At 34.9% G+C, this 24,534-nt stretch overlaps 1 protein-coding gene across 1 annotated transcript; it reads left to right on the top strand.

Moving 5' to 3' along the window:
- The first annotated feature begins 268 nt into the window (after positions 1–268).
- On the top strand, positions 269–24,496 carry LOC113523364 (G1/S-specific cyclin-D3). The gene is made up of 5 exons (XM_026909307.3): positions 269–662; positions 5,732–5,953; positions 13,971–14,133; positions 20,119–20,240; positions 21,318–24,496. Exons 1-5 carry the CDS (start codon positions 435–437, stop codon positions 21,501–21,503), a joined length of 921 nt encoding a protein of 306 aa, XP_026765108.2. The 5' UTR covers positions 269–434; the 3' UTR covers positions 21,504–24,496.
- The last annotated feature ends 38 nt before the right edge of the window (positions 24,497–24,534 follow it).

The following is a 24,534-nucleotide window of genomic DNA, read 5'->3' as shown; positions in this document are numbered from 1 at the left end:
TTTTTGATTTACGTATGTAAACAACATAGCTTCTATATTTTATTATTTTAAAGTTTACTTAGTAGACAGAAATGTGTATTTTAATTAAATCATCTATTTTTTAATCATAGGTACGTATGTACTCAAATAGAAAGGAAAGGAAGAGTGTGAGCGAGTAAAAAGATTATGTATTTGAACGCGCCGTCGCATCGGGAGAAACCTGCGTGCGGGCCTCAACGCCCCGCCCTCCCCCCGCGTCCCGCCGATCATATGTTCGGCGGAGTAGCACACCACAGTGTCCGTGTCCGCTCACTCCGACTCGGGCTGTTGCCGTTTTCACATCAAAACGTAGACTGGCATCTACGCTGTTCGCTCGCGCACGATCAGCTGTCCGCGTACCAACACGCCGCCGACACTGCATAGCGAGCCATCAATAAGCCGCGGTGCGGTGTGACATGGAGCTGCTGTGTGCGGAGCGTGTGAGTCCCGGTAGCAGCGATGCGCCCCGGGCTGCGCCGGCGCCGCGGTCCGCCGTCCCGGACCCAGTGCTGCTGCGGCGCCGCGTGCTCGACAACCTGCTGGCCACTGAAGAGCGTTACGCCGTCACTGCCAACTACTTCAGCACCGTGCAGACGGAGATCACCAGCCATATGCGCCGGCTAGTCGCCGAGTGGATGCTAGAGGTGAGCGCACCCGCGCCGCATGCATGCCGCTGGCCGCACCCACACCGCCCGCCGCTCCACCCGCGCCACCCGTACGTTCGCCATTTTGTCGCGTTTTCCGGCCACGTGTAGGTACACACCTTGTCCACCGCAGCACCAGTGGCCCCCGTATGTCCATGCCACTGCGAGCTGCTTCACACCATGCCATGCCATGTCTAGCCGTGATTCTCCAGCCCCAACCATTTGTGGTCAAAATATGTTCAGTTTGTGTCTTCTGTGTGTTGCATAAATAGTAGGTAGGTTGATAAGCCGATTATAGCGACATTGTTTACATGATCAGCTGATTACGAGTATGATCTAATAAGACTTGTTAGAATAGTCGTCGCTTATTGTAGTTCCAATGCCTACTGTATTAAGCTTTTATACAAAAGTTTTCATAAATAGGCTATTTATCTTTAAAAAAAATTAATTATACAAAAATATAAATCTGCAATGTATCTATAGTTAGTGTCCATAAAAACGAGAGGCCCCCGATGTCGCGGCGCGCGCGCGGTGGCGACGGTCGGCGACCGATGTGAGTCGCTCGTTCTATTTGAATAATCAGCTGATTTTGACACACAGCTGACGCCGGTCGGACGCTCGCTATTATCTCTCGCTATTCTATTAGGTACATACCTAAATACATAGTGCAAATAATTACTAGCTCATAGTTATTACGTGCTCATGACCTAAATTATGTCTAATAATAGGTAGAGGTAGGTAGGTATAAGCTTTATTATCGTTTCACGTGCCTAACTATTGATATGCCTAGTGAGTACCTAGCTATCTAGACTCAGATGAATATCATTACTATTTACTAAAATGAGTAGCTAAACTAAAATGTAGGTAAAAGTAGTCAGCTGTGAGAAATGGTGTTGAACCCACGTGGTCGTGGTAGTCATAGTCAGCCGGCCGGCACGAAGTGCGCGCCGGCATCGCGCGCTGACGTCATGCTCTGAGTGCGATGGGCTGATGGCGGCGCATGCGCCACGCAGCCACGATCCTTCTTCACCGACACCTCGTGAGTACACTTCCAAACCAGTCGCATACCACGTTTCAGCACAAGCAGACCGAAACGTTCCTCTGCGGCTGCAAGGTCAATGACATCTTAACGTGTACACGTTAAACATACATTAACTTTTATGCCTACAGTACCTGCCTACATACATAATCACTGAGCGCATCCACTGATTACGATAGGTATAACGCTCTTGTCATATATCCGACCATACATCCGTCTCACGTCAATCTTTTCTCATTGGGTTAAGTAAATTTCTAGGTACTTTAAATTCATATCTGTAGTTATATGTATGTCTACGTTAAACTTACCTATCGGTGTTTCATATATGAATCATGTTTATAAGTTTTCACCAAGATCTGGCAACGTCACATCTGTTAATATATATAAAGAAAAATCAATTGACTATTTAAGAATAGACACCTAACCTTAGTGCCTGCCTTTGTTTTCTCTAAATCATTAATCATAAAAGTTGCCCATAAGTAACTAGGTACTTATTTAATTTTAAATTTTTTTTTACCGGGGGAAAGGAATTTTTAGTAATGGAGACTAAAAATCCCATTGCTAGCAATATAACCAACCAGGTCGACATCCTCGTGGTTCCCCCTGGAAACTATCATGGTTAATTCTTGATGAATTCATCATGATAGGCTAACTGGCCTGTTTTCATTCTCATCAATCACCCTTCACTGGTGCTCCGCTAGCTGCTAGCTGGTATCCCGTTAGCGCAGGCGGGGTTACCATTTCATTTTCATCCATCAAAAAAAAAAATTTACCATGAATCTTAACTATATAAATTTACACTAATATAAGAAAAGATTTAATATTTTGTATATTTGTTTATTTGTAATGGACTACTCAAAACAACCCAACCGATTTTAAAAACTCTTTCACTTATAGAAAGCTACATTGTCATTGAGTAACATTGGATATTATTATAAGTGCTAGGCTAACTTATTATTTAAAAAAAATAATTATCATACCTTATGAAAATTACAATAATATATTCTAACGTATCAAACATTTTCCTATGAAAGTTAATATAAAATTTTGATTTATTTTTCTATCTTTCTGTGCAAAGCTAGGACGGATCACTAGTCGTTAATAAAGTAATAACATCATTAACTTTTTTCGTTATAAAAGTGGGCACTTTTTACATTATCATTTTCAAATAATTCTGTCCTGTCTGTACGTAGTTATTAAAGTTCCAAAAAAATTCATTGGCTTTTGATAAAAGATAATATTATGTACCTACCTACTTAAATCAAATATTTTATAAACCTATCTTTAGATAGGTATCTAAACCGAAGCGTTAACGGATTTCCGTTAATGGACTCCCTCCACTCATGTTTATTTGATAAACTAAATTACATACCTACGAGGCCCTTTTACCAAATTAGACTGCAGCTGAGTTACCTATGATATTTGCTAATAATTCTCATTTGAAACAAATTTAAAATTGACCGCTTTGCTATTACGGTATACACCTATGTATATGGTAGGTACTATTTGACAATTTTAATTACATTGTATATACGTTGACTCATAAATCTGTCGGTATCAAACGAGATGTCATTAAACTAGCGAATTTACAGTAGTTATAATTACAAAACTTTTTCCCATTCGAGTGGATAGTATTATTTACATTAGACACAATACTGCGTTGGTACTGTTTCATCGTCCATTATATTATGATACGCGAAAAGTGACATTTTTAACCTTTTTGTTCAACTATCTGAAGATATAGAACCAAACTTACTAACATATGAACACTTTATATGAAAACTAAACTTATCATTACTAAACTACTTGGCTAAAAATTACAAAAATTAATTGATGCTAATTAAGTTCTATGGCGCCTAATTTAGGGCGAAAAATTTATACTAATTTATACTACGAGTAGTAATTAATTTAAATTAATATTTAGAACTACTTGTTATTATAAGATTAAGCTTAAGGTTTATTATCTATTGAAACCAATAATGACCTCCATTTAGGTGTGACTAATATAAAAATTATTCGTTGATATAAGTTTATTAATGAAATCATTAGTTATAAGAAGAAACTTTTCAAACGTGTAAATATTAATCAATTGAGAGCTTCTTTTCGAGTTAAACAAAAATAAAAAATAAATGTTTATTATTCACTTTTTCACTGAATAATTTTCTAAGCGAAGTACCTATCTTTAAATTCGTAATTCCATTATTTCATCAAAAAATAAGATATTTTCATTAAACCGCAGCTTTAAGGTTGTCGTTGTTTTTTTTTAATTTTGAATTCATGTCTAAATAAATACGTAACCCTTCAATTAGCAAAAGTAGGTTTATTAGACGTTTGACGTTTTTATGAATTAGAGGGTTGACTTATATCTACGGGTTATCGCTGTGTCGTATTCTTATGTAGGTATCTATTCATTAATAATACTAAGGCATGCACTATAATTAAACATATTATTTTTAGTGGTGTCTCGTAAATTACAGCAAATAAGACGACAAACCGTCAGCCTTTTCATCAGATGGGGCACCAGCTTACTTTTTCCTGAATATAGGCTGTAGTAAATACAGTATAATTATGTAACATACAGTTATTAGCCACCGTGAAATTGAACTACGAATATGGGACAAAATATATTTTTGAATAGTCATTTAATTTCAACGATCGAAGTTAAAATTTCGACTACTTTTCTTGGCGAAAATCTATGGTGTCGGCGTATTAAAAAAACTGTTTAAATAAGATATAACACTTTGCCCATGGCGTTACTTTATATAGTGTTTATATTATAAAACTCATATTATATATATGTATGTTCTAATTTAATTACGGCCCTCATCCGTACGATTCGTTCATAACTAGAGTGCCCTCTTTACTATTAGGTACAAATACTTGACCATTAACCTATCATGATTACTACAACTTTACCACCAACCTATTATGTTGATATTTATTACCGGTCTTGCAATCACAGAACAAGCTTCTAAATATAGTTTTTAGCGTTGTAGTAATTTGTCATGTATGAATTTATCTATACCGTTCAGCTTATTATATTGATTGCCATGGGATTTGCACAAAAGTTCCCAAGTTACAGAGAATTCTAATCTTCATTCGACATTGTTTGTCTGGGAATTGCAACTGCTAGGCCGGTCGGTACATCCGTTAATCAGCTGACTAAGTACCTAGCGAAGAGCGTGAGACAGTCGGCTAAACCAAGTTACATGTAGGTAGCTAATAAGGGGATACATGTTTTCACGATGACTGCGATATGAGCCGCAGTTGCAACGACATTCGACACAGCAGCGTGCGAAACTATGTGACGAACAGTATCAGACATCCAATCGTCTCACTTAACATTCTTCATATACACAATTGAAATTGACTGCTACGAAAATTTGTGCTTTTTTATTTTCCAACGTTTTCTGTTTCAATAGATACCTTAATAATATAAGATTTTATTATACAAAAACACCCGTTTCATTCGTCTCAAAATTAACGGGGGAACAATACGGGAGTAATTCCTGTAAATTGCAAAAATACCGATCATCAAAATCAGTGTAATTGACGAAGATAGTCTAATATAAAATTAATACAGTCCATTTAGAAGTTTCTTGTTTTTTAAATTGGTTACAATCTAATTAAATCTAACATGTCTAATAAGTGGACCATATTTCTGGTCATACTGGAAAAGTGTTTAAACAATATTCTCAACGGCACTTAATTCAGTCAAATCAATCATTACTTTGTCGTCTGAAATATAGTATGTAGGTTGTCGTGCTTAAGTAGTTAGATTAAACGTGCGTAAAGTTCTTTTCCAGTTAGAATTTGCTACCTACAACATACGTTTACCATTCCCGCTGATAAGAATTGTAACTGCAGGAAAGCAATGCGCGTCGTGTTTATCGCAATAATTTTATATATGGGTTATCGGGAATTCCGGACGATAAACTTAATGTGGTATGGGTGCGGCGTTACCAGCTACCTATTTCTTACTAACATAACTGTTAATTTATTTGAAAGCTTAACGAGTACTCTATTGCAGATATGCGAAGATCAGAACTGTCAGGAAGAGGTTTTCCCGCTGGCAATATCATACTTGGACCGTTTCTTGAGCGTGTGCACGGTGGGCAAGAGTCAAGTGCAGCTGTTGGGTACAGCGTGCCTGCTACTGGCGTCAAAACTACGGGAGCCTAGTTCGCGGTGTCTGCCTGCCGAGCTGCTTATCTTTTACACAGCAAACAGCATAACCCTGGCAGATCTCTGCGTAAGTACCTATATATAGGCTAATGATAATTTTTTTAATCACGTGCGTTATGTTAATTTCCATTTGTCAGACTATCTAATGAACTTTCATGCGTCTACGGAAACAGCTGATCTTGTTACTCGTGCAATTTCTTACAAACGCTTTTTGCATTGTACACGAGCACTGATTTTGCACAACGCGTTCATGTCGTTCACTCCACTGATTTCTAAATCATTCGCGGTCTGAACATCCGTGAGAGATTGGAATTCCAGATTTACGATGGCATATTAATGAATCCAAAGAATATAATTTTTGAACTTATGTTAACGTTTATTCATGTTTGATACACAACAAAAACGGCAGAAGGTAAAAAGCTATATTATCGCGGTAAGTATTATATTATGTAACGTAAGTTGTCAGCCCATGCGAGAATAATATGGTGTACGTGTATAAGTTTGTCACACAGGTATCACATAAAATTTTTATTTCAATGTAATAAATTAAAACCAGGCTCACAAAACGAATAATAAAATATCAGTACTTAGATATAACTGTGTTTCGTTTGGTAAAGGATTTAATTCTTTTTTCTAAGACTTTGGTTTGCCTTACAATACCGAAAATATATTCATATATATACACCAAGTGAATCTTTTTCGCAAGATTCGCTTAGTAGATTGTACTCGATACTCGAATTACTCGACACTATTTTAGTACGACATTCACAAGGACCGCGTGCAGTGTGGGTGGAACGATTATGTTTTCGGGCTTAAGACTATGTGATTCACACACGTTTCCTAATAATATATTTAATTGCATTATTGTTTATTTACTTGGTCTTTATAAACCATATAGAGGTGCAATGTATAATTCGCGACATTGTTCTCGGCGAGTAGACACATCGCTGTGTCAACAAGTTGTTAGTTCTGAAGCGTTTATGTGGAAATGTATTTAAATATTTGCATTTAGTGTACGTATGTAAAATGTGGTCGTTGCAGTTCGGGTCGGTGCGGCTGCGGCCACCCGCGGGGGCCCCGACCGTCGCCTCCGTCCCGTAGATAATAAGTGCACGCCATCTTCGCAGCGCATATTGTACTCGACCTGTTTTTTTTTTACCTACAAACGCATTCCATGCACTTATGCAGTTATACTTTCACAGTTTGATAACGATCGTTTGATTTCAATTGCCTATGTAGGTGGTATCTTATATTAATTATAACGGATAATAAACGTGTCTTTTTTTATACTTGGAGGTGCATTTGTTCAGGCATCCCGTCCTTGCTATTTGATACGGGTGGCGGGATCCCTGCTGTATTAGACACACTGAGTATATTTTGGAGATAGAGTGCAAATTAGAGGACATAAAGTAAAAATATTTATAGGATTCGAATGCTCGATCACTGGGGCTTTAACTTTGTTTGAAGGCGTAACTGTATGATACCGTGCCACGACGATTAACTAACAATAAACGTGTCAATGCTATGCATAATTTAATTAGAAAATTGTCAGTAGGCAAATAATTCATTCATTTCTTCCATTAAAAAAAGCAGAATACTTAAACTTTTGAATAGGTGTAATTAGCAATTCATTTGTGCTTCGCGTCAGATAATGACTACGGAATGTATTATAGATGGCTGTGGTGTGGAATACTATCCTGTGGCCCTGAGGACAGTTTTCCATAACGAGCGGTTCGGCTTCTCGGAAGAATCGCCGAACGAATCCCGCGTTTCAATCAGACCAATTACAGGCGAAGCATGCCGCTTATTTTTTCTCACGCCGCCGCCGCCCGGGCCTTCTTACTTTCGAACTAATAGGTATCAATAAAATGAGGTCTTGCTCTTGCAAGCTAAGGTTAACTAATATCAAAATATGTGCCTACTTATCATTATTTATCTTCTGTTCATGTTGTAGTATATAGATTGAACTATTAGACCATATGTTTCACACTTGCCACTTATGTTCTATACCTATAGACTCTTGAGTCATACATTTAATTTTGCTTTTATGAGTTATATGTAGGTACATACTTATCGTAACTTAACTATAATAATAATAACCGTTTTATTTTTTCCCCAAAATAATTTACAATACTACATCGTACAAATAAATTATTTAGACATAATAGCTCAATTGAAATATGAGAAATTTAATGCATTTATATTTGTGTGAATGTTATATTATTGTTTTTTCTTATATATATTAATATAATTTAACTATACACTTGCATGGACTTTGAACATAGTCAATTATACGTCAACTTAAAAATGCAATATTGGGCTTGTATTTACGTACGTACAAATACCTTAGAGAAAATTCTGTAGCTTCTTATTTACTTTGAGTTTTGTGATCATATAGGAAAACTTAAAATACACACAGCATTTCAAGTGTCTGTACCCCGTGATTTTTGTTGTCAAACAATCAATTTACATTGATTGATTAGTCGTTAGTAGTATATATTTCTTTTGTATTAGATTTAATGTATCCTTTATATTTTTTGTCTTCAAAATAAGCAGAAATAACGGAATGCAAATATTCTTCCCATTCTTACATGTTTTTTTTAATAAACTGATTGTTGCCTAATAGTAAGTTATATGAACTACCTCTTCATTTGTTTTAATTTTAATGTCATAACCTTGTTTTTAATTTCCATTATTGAGATTCAGATACCAAAAAGTGCACTTATCTTTTATAAGTCAATTACCATAACCATTATTCATATAGGTAAAAATTTTAAACCACTTTAATCTTTTATTTTTCTATATGTAAAGATGGATTATATATAGCTCTAATTAGATAAATTTATGAACTATATTAACATGCTTTGAAGTACCTACTTATTTGTCATCTAGTGAGAAACATATCGTTAACTTTATAGGCTAAAACGAGATAATCAATTTTTCGTAGCGCCCTCGTAGAGCATCTACGATATTACGTAGATACTTATATTACCGAATTATTAGTTAATTTAATTATATTAAATTTTTGTATATGAAACTTGGCCGAACAATTTTGCTCTTGAAATCATATTTTCCTCGAGATGATAAGTAGTAAAAGAAATACACTTAGTATATCTTTTCTCCAAAAGAGTGAGTGTTGTTAAATTTGATATTGACTCTCCGTAGACTATTTGTGTTGAATAACAACATACCATCATTATATTACACAGAATTACGAATTGAAATAATTTTAAATATACTAATGTATGGTATTCCAACCTTAACCAATATTTCTATTGTATTAGATACAAAAAAGGACGATTGTTTCTGGATAAGTTCTCCATATCAGTGCGCTATTCCTTTTCACCTTTTTTGGTGACTGAGATTGGCCTTGATTTAATAAATCGTTTGTATTTATATATATAGCATAAAAGGAGATGACCGGGTGATTGGTTTGATTGGGCTGCTAGTCTGGTTACGCCACGTCTGCGGCCAGCCTCGAGCAAAAAGAGCTCTGGCATCCGAGGCGGGTTTAATGCTGGGTTCCCGCGGTCGGCCGGTCGCCCTCGCGCCTCGCCGCGCCGACCATAAAACCTTGCGCGTTCTCACATCCACACTACCACCGTAAAGGTTTATTATAATTGAAGCATAAGTTTACGACTAGCGGTGTCAGTTTGTCAAAAGAGAAAATTCAATATCACAACCTCGGCTCACTCTTATGTTTAATGAGGGAGCCGAGAAATTCATTACGTTTGTGCAATTATGCGAATTGTGATTCTCACAGTTTTAAATTTGTATTGCGCAGTACTTATTGCTGTGTATTTATCAGTTATCATTTTTAATGTAATATAAGTACAGTAAATAAGTTGTGTAGAAATTATTTCTTTTGCTGTAGTAGAAAAACTGACGGCTACGTATTATCTAAGTCCGTGTTCAGTTTTTTACTTTTATGAATCGACAAGTCAATATATGTAGTGGTAAGAGGTTGTAAAGTTAAATTTGATTTATCGCAGTATAGAGACATTACTGCGATTTGTGTTTTGATAAAATTATCTAACGTTTTAGTTATATTATCAATCAATTGTTGACTATTTATATTTATAATCTTGATAGATCGCACACCTACCTTCCGACAGCGACACAGTTCATTGTCTGAACATGAACAACGATTTATTATATCTAGTTAGGTATTATTGTACTTAGTGTTACTAGCAATAGTCATAAATGTGCCAGCCAGAGATAAGTCATGTAATCAAGCAGCTGAAACAACAAGACCACCTTTACACATTATAAAGGTTTATGTGGATGTAAGTTGTTTTATAGAGATAAAAGAGACATCATTTTGTAAAAATGCACGTTAGTTTACAGTGCGAATTATTATGAGAAAGTAGCGAATTCAATTGTTTACCTACTTACAGTTATCAAGTACTTAATCATTACGATTTTATGACGTCTTTCTATGGCATTAAATATTCCATTCAAGGAGTGTAGGAATGTGTAATACTTGCATACCTTTTAATGAGTACTTACCACATTACTGAAATTATATCACATTACATTATTGATTCCATGAATTTAAACAATTAAATTAAATAACTATTGAGAGCTCACTTAGCCATAACATATCAGTAAAAGGAAATGAAAACTATTGTTTAGAATGTGAGCAATAAGCATATTAGCACGACCGCGGGTGGCGCGGCGGTTGTTTGCTGATCTCACGCCGCAGTCCGCTTGTTTCCGGTGCAAATGAAACTTCCCCGCAAACTTAATAGTATAAAACAAAGCACACTTAACACTTTGAAGAAAACGTTTTTTCTCTCATTCACATGTATAACATTGTTTAAAAACAACTATCTACTAGGTACGTTAAAAAAAATTAGTTTGAATTATGAATACTGCTGTTTACAACTAGACGAGCTGTATTTACGTTTACATTACACTCCATACTCATAACGAGTAGGTGTAACAATTGTATATTAAACTTCTTAGTGATTATCCCTATCTTGTCTCAGAATAAAGGTAGAGTACGGCTAGTAGGGTGGGTTATACAAACAGACCTGTTTTATATTAGTGATAAGCATGCTTTGCATAGTTCTGGGCACTGCTTTAATGTTATAAGTAATTATTTGCATTTTGAGCATATTTTAGCATCGAGAGAAAATAGTGTTTAAACTTTTAAGCATAAATTTGTATACGTTGATATAAAAGGAAATAAATATTAACAATTGATAATTAATTAACTTTATTTTGAGCTATACTGTGACATAAGGTATTTCGTTTTCAATTTCTTGTTGTTACTTACAACTTACTTACAACTTATTTTTGGAACCAAGTCTGAATAACTGGCACCGATTTGATTATATTTCATTTACTGATTGTTTTACATGACTATATTTATTATAAAATATTTACGATACAAAAATTCCACAATTTATCTACAATACATAAAAGAACGCTGGAATAACGATAATAAAATTCCTACGTGTACCAGTTAAACGAGTCCCCCTATGCGGGCGGCGACCATGAGGGAAGAAAAAAATGAAAATTTTGTGGTTAGGACAATCGCGACGCGATGCGGAGAGCGGTCGTTTCACGGCTAACTGTCGTATTATTTACCCTTCTTGCCTTTGCTGTCAAAGTTCATAAGTATCCTCCATCAAGAATTGAATTAATAAGTAAATAGATAAAATTTTTAAAGTATTTATATTTGAACTACATAAATTGTACAATATTTTTTTCCGAAAGTTGAGACTGTTAGAGAATGCACTTACACTTTATACATCCTATATTTTTTAAATATGATCAATATAAAATCAGTAACTATAATAAATATATAAATAAATTGGTTAATTTATTGCTTAACAGAATTATTATTAATAAGTGCTTTAAATATTGTGTAAGTAGGTACCTAATATTGCCATTCATAAATGTAATGCCTTCGATTCATAGACGTCAATGTCAACGTTTTGCAGGAATTTGCTGATGATAACGACTTACGTAAGTGTTGCGAAATTGTGCAGGCTTAACACGTTTTGTTCGCTCGCACTGGCATAAGTATTCAACGCTTGCCTGTTAGGCTTCCGACTGATAACTATCGTAGTAGTGAGAAAAACGGTTGTAACGTTTCCAACAAAAGTGACAGGGTTTTAATTAAAATAAGAATAAATAAATGCATATATTGATTATAACTATTCACATTATAAAAAGAGAAACTGTATAATTATATAGTAAGCTTTATAAATTTTATATTATTTCAACATCACGTTATATGATTACATATTAAAGCACATTACTATGTAGACAAAAATAACTTACGTATATTCAAATTATTAAGTTCATAAGTATCATTGAAATAAGTTAATTAAATTAGGTACATGTTATATTCGCATCTGGAAAATTCCATAGTTGTTTAGTCTCACAGGAACGAAGCGGCGACACGACACCGCGCTCATTGTTTGATTCTAACAGCGGTGCAGTCACACCGTTCGATGAAATTGGATAAAGCATGGGAACCGAGTGAGGAATTCGACGAGTGTGTCGAGGGCTGTTTGCATAGCTCGCTTTATTGGCTGTAACGTAGCCCGATAACTGCTGGGTACTGCAGACCCGCACCGCGTCCGCTCGCCTTCCTTTTAGCTCGTAAGCACAACCTACCTCTAATGAATGCCCGCCTGAAAATTTACGAGCTGCATTCCATCCGTCTCGGATTCTAAACTGTGTGTACATTACAGAACGAGCGTTCGATAGCTTTAAACCGGCCCCTACAACTGATACAGTTAACACAAAGTGACATAATATTATAAACAACGAATTTAATTCAATATATCCAGTAACAATAAATAACGATCGATAATATATCCGTCTGCCATCGCGTACAGCAGTATCTGCGGTGAATGCTTTATGAGCGCATTGTTTTCGTAGTTTTTCAACCGGTTGCAACTTCTGCGAAAGACCGAATCTTTTCATTTCGCGGTCGACCCGCATAACACCACGTCGTTAACTGCCTGAGTCCACTAGTCTTTTTATTCTCTCTACTAAACTATATTTTAAAGACCTATGGACATCCTACTATAATATTGTCAATATACATCACATCTGTGTTGACGCTACGATGTTATGGCCCACACTAACATACGGTCTGATTTCAACTCCCAGTGATGAGACTTCATTCATTCACAAATGCGACGTATTGAAAACCAACAGGCCCTAAATACCAGGCACTGCTGCACGACAACAGACTCTAACTCTTTCGATATGAGAAATAATTTTGTGCGGGAGAGATATATGGTGGAGCACGGCCGCGGTCGACCCCGCCGATTGAGTTAAGTAAACATGAGTATTATCTGTCAACGGACATGCACCACTTACATGTATAAGTGTGTGTGTGTCTATGTATACTAAATAATCAAGTTATTCATAAAATTAACTGACAAAGATATCAGTCACAATTACGTTTTTCATTTAACTTTTATTTAATGTCAATTAATTTAATCTGGGTCAGCTGTTGACAAAAACATAATAGTTGACAAAATGATAAAGAAACGCTTTTTAGTAATCAGTTAATACCTATTTGATGCATTTGAAAATGTTGTGACTTTTCTTCTTGAATATTCCAAGACCGAATCATAATTGAACAGTCATAACAATTTCATAATAAACAAACTAAAAATCGTACAGTTTATGGATTCTACACGCATTTCAAAGCTACTTTACCTATCCCTTGTTCCTGGAAGTCAAAGCGGTCCTTGCTTGTTTACAATTAAACAACGGATGTAGCAGCAAGAATGTCACATTTCTTCTTCGAATCGTTACCCGAGTAAACGCCACACTATAGGACTACCAACTGAGTTCTCATCACAATGCGGCCGTCAGCTGTTTATTAAATTAATGGTGACTCATATCATCGAGAAGATAACAAAAAAAGTGCTAAATTATTAAGGGCATTTTCATGTAACCATAAATTAAATAATTAAAAATAAACAAATTGCGACTCGAGTAACTGAAATATTGTACCTTTGTATAAGGAAGATGATATATGACATTGTTAACATTAGAAACATTGAAATTATTGTTAAATAAGTAATAATATTTTATTTTGTCAACAGAGCTGGGAATTGTTGGTGCTGTCGAAACTGAAATGGGACGTGGCTGGTGTGACAGCACACGACTTTCTACCATTGCTGCTGACAAGGTTACCGCTTAGGGGTCTCGTCAACACCGAGATGGTTCAGAGACATGCGCAGACTTTTATTGCGTTGGCCGCTAGAGGTTAGTACCTATCTATTTAGCCAGACATTACCGACACAATTGCTAATACCAATGAATGGATAATAATATGTTGCATTGTTAATGTTAATTTATTTTACTACTAGATAAATGAGAAATAGGTATGTGTTGTTTGCCGCAGTAGACAGTAATTAGCATCTAGATACTACGTCACGTCACGACAATGTAGAGCCAAGTCGCGCTCTGCCTCTTGTTCGCGTTTCTTGTCACATGTCAATGAACCTTAATGTATAAGAAATAATAAGAATATAAAATCCACAAAAACTACGTTTACCCTGAAACGAATCATCATCCGGAATATCAGTCTTATTTTATTGTAGGTAGGTATCTAACATTTTTATATCGCTAGATTTGATTACTTAATATTTAAATAGATACCGAAATAAAGAGCAATGAAACAAACGTAATAAATTAAATAAAGCACAAAATCAGACGAAGTTGTAAGCTGAATATCGCATTAGACTAAAAGAATAAAAATAATACGAGAGGCATATTAGAGCAAGAAATAGAACAAATAAAACTAAGTAGGTTTAAACTAACAATAGCAGTTAATAAAAACCTTTTAAAATAGTTTTATTACATTTATATTTAAAAAAAATGGAGTAATAAAGGAAGAATTACCATTCATTTGCTAAGTCCAGTATGACCTAACATACCTATTAATGACTAGCAATATTAGCAATTCACATGAAAATTTTTATCGATCAATAATAATATTAAGTAAATTTTGATCAAAACCTAAAATAGGATAATAAAAAAATGCTTTGCATAAATGAGAAGAATTTGAATCTAAAATCTAACATGTTAATTTTTTTTTCAATAACATTCAAAATGTTGTGTTTACGTGGGTGGTATAAGGGATATAATAATAAAAGCATTCATTTGTCGTGAATTGCTGAGGTTTAGTTAGGTGTAGATGTATTTGGCATCTCATTGGCTTTGAACTAAACATTGAGGATGTTGGCTAAGATTGCTGTGAGCTTGTTTACAATGAGGGCAGAGTAGAGTGCGAGTACTAGGGCGGCGGGCTGTGTGTGTGTTCTGCCTGTGCTGCTTGCGCCGGCGGCTGCGGCTGCGGCGCCTCCCACGCCGCTCGCTCGAGCGCATTCCAGCACGCCTCGGGACTCCCCCGCCCCGCACCACCGTCTCTCGTCTCACCCATACCCTCATGGGATCATATGTTTTTATGCAACGGTTTTTGTTGTTCACCGCCGCTGTCATATTGCTTTATTTTTGTAAAAGAAGTTTACGCATCAGTTATTTTATTTCACTCGTAATGTAATAATCTCATCTCGTTTGTTCGAGAAATCTAATGCAATTTCTTTTATAATGGCAATAATTTGGCACATATTTATTAGTGTACTACAGTATGCAAATTGTTATAATTATTTTTAACTCAAGGAGTCTCAAAGGTCATTTGTTAAAACTCATAAAAAGACCTATTTGCCCCTGAGCGGCAAAAGATCGTCAAGTGGAGAGCGCGAATATTTCGCGGTATCGAGATAGCCCGCATTATGTATCATTATTTGAATGGCACAATTTACTCTGGAATCATAACTCGTTGGGATATTAAATTGTAATGGGTTATTTTAAAACTGACATGGATCTGATGGTCCAGCCAAAGTAGATGAATTATAGATAGGTATAAAATTATTGCTTCCCACTCAAATTCATCTTGATGATTTGTCTGATGCATACACATAATAAAGTTCTCTTCTGTATTTACGTATGCTATGGATCAAGCTATTTGCGATTTGACATTATGATGTCTTTTCGTCGGCGAACGTTCTACACAAGATATTGTAGCGCGGTCTACTCTTCCATCGGCTTCTAGACTACAGTAGCGAGTTGTGGTGCCGAATGGCAAGCGTATATCTGTGGGGGCCAGCACGGGTGTTGTTCCGGTGGGCACCGCGGCGCTTACTACGGCGACGGCGCGGCCTCGTCAGAGCGTTCACCTCGCAAATAAGCCGGGCGGTTCGCTCTGCCGCCGCCGCCTGTTACCACATCTACTGGCTCCACGTTCAAGGGCAGTACGATGATTATGTCACCACCCGCACTCCTGATGGCTACTCCGCCTTCTTTATGATTTTCATGAGTCCCAGTTCGGCACACAATCAGATAATTTGATTAAATACAATTATTTATTTATTTATAAAACTTTAATACACCTAAAAAGTGTAAATGGCGGACTTAACACCAGATATACTGGAATAACAGAAAATATAATTCAATCGTCGTCATCGTTAAACCGTCAATTTTCTGTTATTCCTGTCTACGGTCGATTGATAGATAAAGCCAATATTAAATTCAAACAATAATTAAAAAATAACATACATATAATATTAAACTCATATTATTTACAATATACAAATATATATTTTACATTATTTATTTATTTATATATTTTATGCATTATAGAATTAAACATTTATACATATTTATATTATAGGTAGGTATGCTGGTATATAGGTAAAAATATATAGAAGTCCTGGTAAAGAAATTGTATGGTTGATTGTTAATTCCTTAAGTCAATATCACTCTATTGTTGCCAAATAATACTTAACAGAATTATGGTCAAAGTGCTCGTAGAGTCTACATATTATAACTCTAGGTTTTGTTTTTTTTTTTTTGATGGGTGAAAATGGTATGGCAACCCCGCCTGGGCTAACGGGATACGCTGTCGGAGTACCAGTGAAGGGTGATAGATGAGAATGAAAACAGGTCAGTTAGCCCATCATGATGAATTCATCAGGAATTAACCATGATAGTTTCCAGGGAGAACCTAGAGGAGGCCGACCTGGTTGGTTATATTGCTAGCAATGGGATTCTCAGTCTCCATTACTAACAATCCCTTTCCCCCTATAACTCTAGGTTAAGTGTAGGTTATAACTCTAGAACTAATATTAACAATGTTTATACACAAAGTTTTGCTGATACATAATAATATTTTACAAGCAAAACATCCGCCCTGTGTCTCGTAAGTTCGTAAGTCCTATTAGCCCGAGTAGATTATGATAATAAAATTCGCAGTGTAGAATTCACTCAAAGACTGTCATTGTTTTTCTTAGTCATCTGAAAGTTAGATTTAGACCAATTGAGTAAACCTCATTTTTCTTCTACCTCCTCAATTTTTGTTTAGTCTACCTACTGTATACATGCCGAGGAACTGCTAAAACTACTCTAGATCTAGTTGATCAATTACGTTCGTCAACAATTTTGTAAGCTGTTCTTTAGTGTAATCCAATTCAGTCCCATGTTTTAGTTCTTGGTCAGCTTTCGCTTTGTACTCTTAATTCTTTTGGTCCTAATTTAAATAAGCCTAGAAGCTAGGTTATGACGACTCTGCATTTAGTCACCGTCACAGAATTAGCGGTCGCCAGCTCAGAGAGTAGGCTCCGATGTTTGATTAACATCAGATTATGCAAATACTTCGAATAAGCGGCCGCTCTCCTTGTTTCGTCCTGTTCGTTTTGTGCGTTCCTTCTGCCCGTTCTCTTTATCTCGAGTGTGCCGACATGCAAATAAAAAAGAAATTAAAATAAATCTTTTAAATGAGCTGAAAGAGTGTTCGATATCCATACGTTGGCCAATATAATGGAAACTACTTAATGATGAATAGGGGGCCCTTGAAGGCCTCAATCGTTTTGTCTGCGACTTCGTGTCTGGTGCGGAGGTACTTGTGGTTTGCACGTCTCATCTCGTCCATAATTCTTGCGATAGCGTGGGAAAAATATTTGCCTGACTATATAGTTAAAGTTATAATTAATAAAAAAAAATATAATTATTCATTTAATGTATTTTATAATATTTATTACTTCTAACTATATACAACGAATTACGAACAAGGTCGGCCATTCAGGAGAATTTCCTGTTAATTTATCACTATAAAACTCCTAGGTATATGCAATGATAAATGAGTTTATACTTAAAGCAAATAAATAAATAATGTCAATAGGTAAATGTTATTTATATATTAACAATAAATTATTGGGAAGTTGTGTAGGTCTACTATTAATTTATGAATACCTCACAGCATAGATGTAACATAACATAACATTTTAGTCCTCAAGAATGGTAACGCAAGAGTAACATGAGCGTCACAGTATACTTGTGTTCAAAATTCAAAATTCAAAAATCATTTATTCATGTAGGACATTTTAGCCGCTTATGAACGTCAAATTTTTACATTATAATTTTATTTTTTTCCCTACCGTCCAGTTCGGTATATAGATACAATTGAGAAGAACTGGCAAGAAACTCAATTGAATTACTTTTTTTTTAAAGCCAGTTTATTTACAATGTATATTTATATAGGTGTCTATGTCTAACATTAAATGAAAATTCAGTGCATGAACAACTATTGCCATGCACACTCGTCATTCAAGTAATCGTTTAGTGAGTAATAGGCTTTGCTCAGTAAATATGATTTAACAGATGTTTTGAATTTATTTAAGGGTAATTCCAACATATCCTTTGGTATCTTATTGTAAATTTTTATACCTATTCCCATAAAAGACCTATTAACTTTTTCTAAACGATACTTGGGGACAGCAAGTTTGTCTTTAAATCTAGTATTAATATTATGAATATTGCTGTTTTTTGGAAATAAGTCAAGATTTTTATGAACATATAGGATATTTGAATATATAAATTGAGAAGCAACGGTGAGAATATTTGCCTCTTTGAATTTCTCTCTTAATGAGTCACGACTCTTCATACAGTAGATCGCTCGAACGGCACGTTTTTGTAATATGAATATATTCTTAATATCTGCCGCTTTTCCCCATAGTAATATTCCATAAGAGAGTAAACTATGAAAATAACTAAAATAGACTAATCTAGCAGTATCAGTATCAGTGTACTGTCTAACTTTACGCACGGCAAAAGCTGCTGAACTTAGTTTCGCTGCAAGGCTTTGAATTTGTGCACCCCATTGTGTTTTATTATCTAGTGTGAATCCTAGAAAGACAGTAGATTCTATAAATTCGAGAGATTCGTCATTTAATTTAATATTGCAATTAGTATTAAAACTTTTAGACAGAGAGAAATTAACACATTTTGTTTTTTTAGCGTTTAACATAAGATTGTTAGTTGTAAACCAGTGCAGGAGACGCCGCAAAGCACTATTTACATTATATCCATGGTTATTGTTCATGTCTATAAACGGTAGAAAAGTTTATACATTAAAAAATATTTCTGTTTGTATAGGTTTTGTCTCTCATAGAAAAGGACACAAAAGTTACGAAGTGTGACATATAAATATATATTTTTCAATATACTATATTCCCAATTCATAAAGAGCTTACAAAGGTAACGTCTTTTCTAATGTAGTTCATTATTATTGTATTATAGGAAAGTATATTTTAATAAGACACGGTAATATTTTGACTTTTAAAATACCTATGTAAAGGTCTACTTAACTAAGACCATGAGAAATATTCGAGTGAATCGGGCGCGCAAGCGCAGGCTATGGAATGCGGTCGCGAGGGCGGGTGCCGGCTCCTTTGAGGCCCTCTCCCGAGAGGGACTGTTGTACCGCAGGAGAGAGAAAGGAACATTTCTTTACACACCGGATATATCTTACAATATTATACGTACACATATAGATATGAGGTAGATGCCAACAGATTTTATAACTTATATTACGTATATCTATTTTTTAAGCACATGTTAGTTAAGTATATATTATATCTACTACTTATATATTGATAGAGGCTCCAATACTCCGTTAATTACAGTTCCAATTATTATTGAACACTGAAATAATTAACAAACAGGAAAGAATCCTAGTTTCAATTATGTACCCCGTTAAACTTATTGTGATAAGTATTTATTCTGTTAGGTATGTACATAAATAGCGGGATATCCAGTTGACGAATGTGTAGGTGTTCATATAAAGTGGGGATATATATAATTTTATATCTGTAAATACCTATTTCCTGACATTGTTTTCGTTTGTTACAGATTACGAGTTTACACTATATTCAGCCAGTACGCTGGCGTCGTGTAGCATCGCGGCCGCCCTGCGAGGTCTCGGCCTCGACGGCCACCTACAGCGGCTGCACCAACTTACGCGCATAGACTTGGTAAATAATTTCTCCACTGCCGTAACCCATGGAATTACAAAGTTAAACTTTACAATGTTGTTGAGAACTAAGACGTCTAGCCAGCATGGAAATAGAGTAATACAATGACAACAGATCTGTACTTTTATTTTTAATATTTGAAATTAGCAAACAAGACGACATAAATAATACAGTGATATCCGTCTCATAATATTTATATACGATGTGATTGCTCATACTTGGAAGCCACTCTCAAGGACTAAGAAGTTTTTTCTTTATGGTTGTATATGGAATGGTAATGCCGCCTGCGCTATCGGTATACGCTGGTAGGGCATCATTGTAGTATTGTTAATGAGGATGTAGTAGATCGGTTGGACTAATCCGTGACGAATTCATCAAAAATTAACCACAATGGTTTCCGAGGGAAACCGAGTGGAGATCGACTTAGGTTTTATAGCTAGTAATGGGCTTGTTAGATCCCATTATTAATAATTCCTTTCTCCTCGGGCTAAAATGTTTCCCTAGATTGAAAAACTGACAACTACACTTCTGAATGAAATTAATTAGAGGGAAAGAGGATTCTTAATAATGGGAATAAGTAACTCCATTACTAGCAATATATTCCACGCGGTTCTCCCTGAAAATTAGGTATTAATTGTAGTTAATTCTAATAGAATTTGTCAAGATGGGCTAACGTACCTGCCTGGCGGGGAAGGGATTGTTAGTGGTTAGTGGGGTCTAGTGGCCCCACTCTTGGTCACCCATGGTAGCAATGTACTCTATAAGGTTGACTGCCACGCGGTTCACCCTGGAAACTATCGTTGTTAAATCTCATAGAATTAACAACGATACGCACAGATGGGGTTACCATTCCATTCTCATCATTTAAAAAATGGCCTACTTTCATCTGCACCTTCAGTTTCTCATTAGTATCCCGCCAGTGTATACCGACAGCGCAGGTTGCATTCCATTATTACCCATTAAAAAAAAAACACGAATCAAAGAGTATGGGTATCTGATTTCTTGGCTAATAACACGATAGTTTAACCAAGACTTATGCTGAGTACCTATTATCTGACATTAAAAATTATTTTTTAGGATTGTCTCCAAACATGCCTGGAGCAAATCGAACAAATGGTGGAAAACATGATTGTGGAGCGAGCCATCACTGTCCCAAACGGGCAGCGCAGGGAGGCGGCGGGGTGGACGCCCCCGCCCCCTCCTCAGGATAAGGCGCACAGTAACGCCGCCACCCCCACCGACGTCAGAGACGTGCACTTCTAACGGCGGCCTGACTGTGCTGTGTACGAACTCATTTCTTATAAATTGCTTTAATTACGGTGCAGTACGAAAATACTTTAAACTAGGTAGATCATTTATTTGATGAGTGCATCCGTGATAGAGGACTGATACCAAGACTGACAAGCATGTGTCTAGATAACTACTTACATATGTAGTTTTTATTATAAGCCATTTTATTAAATAAGATATGTAAGCCCTATGTGCTACTTGTATGTGTGGTGCGGTCAAGATAAATTTAGATAACCTGCCCCCAATAAGATGCCCGACACGTTATTGACTCTTAATTTTCGATTCGAAATGTCGTTTTTGTTTAGTTTATTTAGTAATTCGATTTCCTCATTGATAACAGATAGATATAAATATGTCCCGACCGCGCCTCGTCCTACCAGTCCACACAGTAACACAATACTTCCGGAGGCATTACATTGAAGGAGTTAACCTAAGATACATTTTTCAGTACTAGTTAATGCGGTTCTTGAAATTACAAACTACCTCTTAATTATATAAGTAATAAACTTCCGACACATTTATTAACGATGCTGCCACTAAAGTGAGTACATAAGTCAATACTTAATCCAGACTCCAAGGGACCAAAGTTAGCTTTTTACTACTTGATTGATAAATGAACTGATTTATTTGTCATAATTTATAAAAAAAATATAATATCGTGCATAATTTATGCACATTAGGGTTTTTGAGTCAAAACATTTCATTTTGAATTTGATTAAATTCTTATTACTTTTTATTTAAGTCTCTTAAAATAATTCTTGATTTACATTAATCGTGTTTTTAGCAAAGCAGTTCCAGATAGGTACCATGACCAATTGCGAACACCTGTTTCTCGCCACGGATATACTGTTTAATCCTTTTTATACACAATAATTTACATTACGTATTATATACATATATATTATACATTAAGTTTGCTAAAAATGAGACTAATGTAAATCATTCAAATGACATAATTTAAATTCATTAGTTTGTAAAATGTGCCCTACTAATCTAAATAATAGTAAAATTACACAGAACTCGTATGAACTTATTTAAATACTTATATTATCTGTTCCAATTTATATCGGGGGAAGGCAATAAATTACGCTTTGTATTGTAAAAATATAACATTTTGTTCATATATTATTATATTTATGATTTATTACAGATCAGTTATAAATAAATGCACGTATTAGCTAGATGCCTTTTCAAATGCAACCTACCTATATGTATAATTATTAATTTTATTAAGAAAGTAGACAAAGGGCTGTATATTTTTGTTATTGATGATTCTCCATTATGTATAGGAAAATTAATTGTTTGTTCCTTTTTTTTTATAAAATACCAACATTTTTAGTTTAACATTTAATGTGAATGTGATAGCGTTAAAAGTTGATCGGACTTCATATTTTAGTCATTTCCAGTCATAATACGTTAACTAAGCAAGTTTATGTAAGGTTTGTTTGATATTAGGAAAAAATATAAAAAAAATGTGATTTAGGTATGTATCGGATAAGATGTTTATGATATAGTAATTAGTAATTTAATTTCATATTATTGTTCCTATATTTGCATCCATTGGAAATAATATACAATAGTCAAGTTCCATTACTTTGTACTTAATATCTACAATTTAGTAAAAAAAAAATCGGGGTTCATTAATTTCATAAATAAATTGTGATAGTTTTATAAAATTTAAGTGTCTTGCTTTTTTATAATAAGTACGGGTGATTTACGCACATTATACTAATAATTATAGACGTAAGTAATGTACATGCCCAGAAAATATATTAATACAAGATATAAGTATATAAAGTAGCCAACACGTGCTTAATATTTAGGTGGGCGAGTTGAATTTAGATGTCAATGACTTACCTGAACTACCTATCGAGTATGAAATAAAATTTTAAAAAATAAAAGATTTTAGAATTGCTATCCTTGGTTACTACATATTAAGAAATGAAAAGGATAGTATTATTTTTCGTTCCAAAATTAGACGAGTTTCCAAATATTCAGCACGCGAATGACATACTTTAGATATTCAACAATGGTATGCCACTATGCAATTTTTTTGCTTAGTATATACAAGAAGAAAAAAACAGTAGATCGATGTCTTCCATTAGTTTATAAGGCAGTCAGGGAGTAATTACAATAATTAACATGACATGCCCGATTACCTTAGACTTAGTGAATAGTAACGAATGATATATTACGCGATCTGGGATCTTTGTAGATAATTTAGAATTAATTGTAAATAATGTCATATACTAAGATAATGCTAAAAGCATGTGGTGCCATAAAGAAACTACACTACTATATTTTATAAAGCAATAAATCTAAAATATACATATACAGTTATATGTAAATACCTCCTTCCATTACAATACTACCTATATCAAATATCTAAAAATAAGCAAATGATACTATTACACATATATTTATTTATATTGTCATTAGTAATATATTACAGAAGTAAGTACAGTTTATGGTTGTGGCGAACAGTGTTGCCTAAAATTTTAGGCATCAGAATTTGACTTTAATGAAGTAGATATTTGTTAGTTTTTATGTAAAATTATGTGGGAAAATATACGCATTACAAGGTTAGTCTTATCTAATGCTTATTAAGCGGCTTTTGGACTGGCTTACTGAATATAATGTTAAGAAATTTAGTTATTTCTATTGTAAATTAGGATTAATGTCAAAATTAGAGGATTATATTGATTTTTCCTATGATGTAAATAGTGTTATTAGAATCGCACCAGAGTTTAGGTGTTTTATGTTACTTTTCTAGCACAGAAGGTGCGTACTAAATATTATACAATATTGTGTAGTCTTTAAGAAACACATATGACATGCGAGAATCAAAATTGCATATTTTGATTTTATATGCGATTACTACTATTATAAGTTTGTCTTTGAATGTATGTTCGTTGCTGGGCTGAAATGTAAATATTGAAAAAGAAATAAAATTATTCGAAATTATATGACACTTGTTTACCTTGCCCCATCATATTTACCATAT

Source organism: Galleria mellonella, unplaced genomic scaffold (assembly GCF_026898425.1).
Source record: "Galleria mellonella isolate WM207_F2 unplaced genomic scaffold, CSIRO_AGI_GalMel_v1 utg300, whole genome shotgun sequence".
NCBI classification, from domain to species: Eukaryota; Metazoa; Arthropoda; class Insecta; order Lepidoptera; family Pyralidae; genus Galleria; species Galleria mellonella.
Note: the sequence above shows the minus strand (reverse complement) of the source record. Positions and strands in the feature narration are given on the sequence as shown.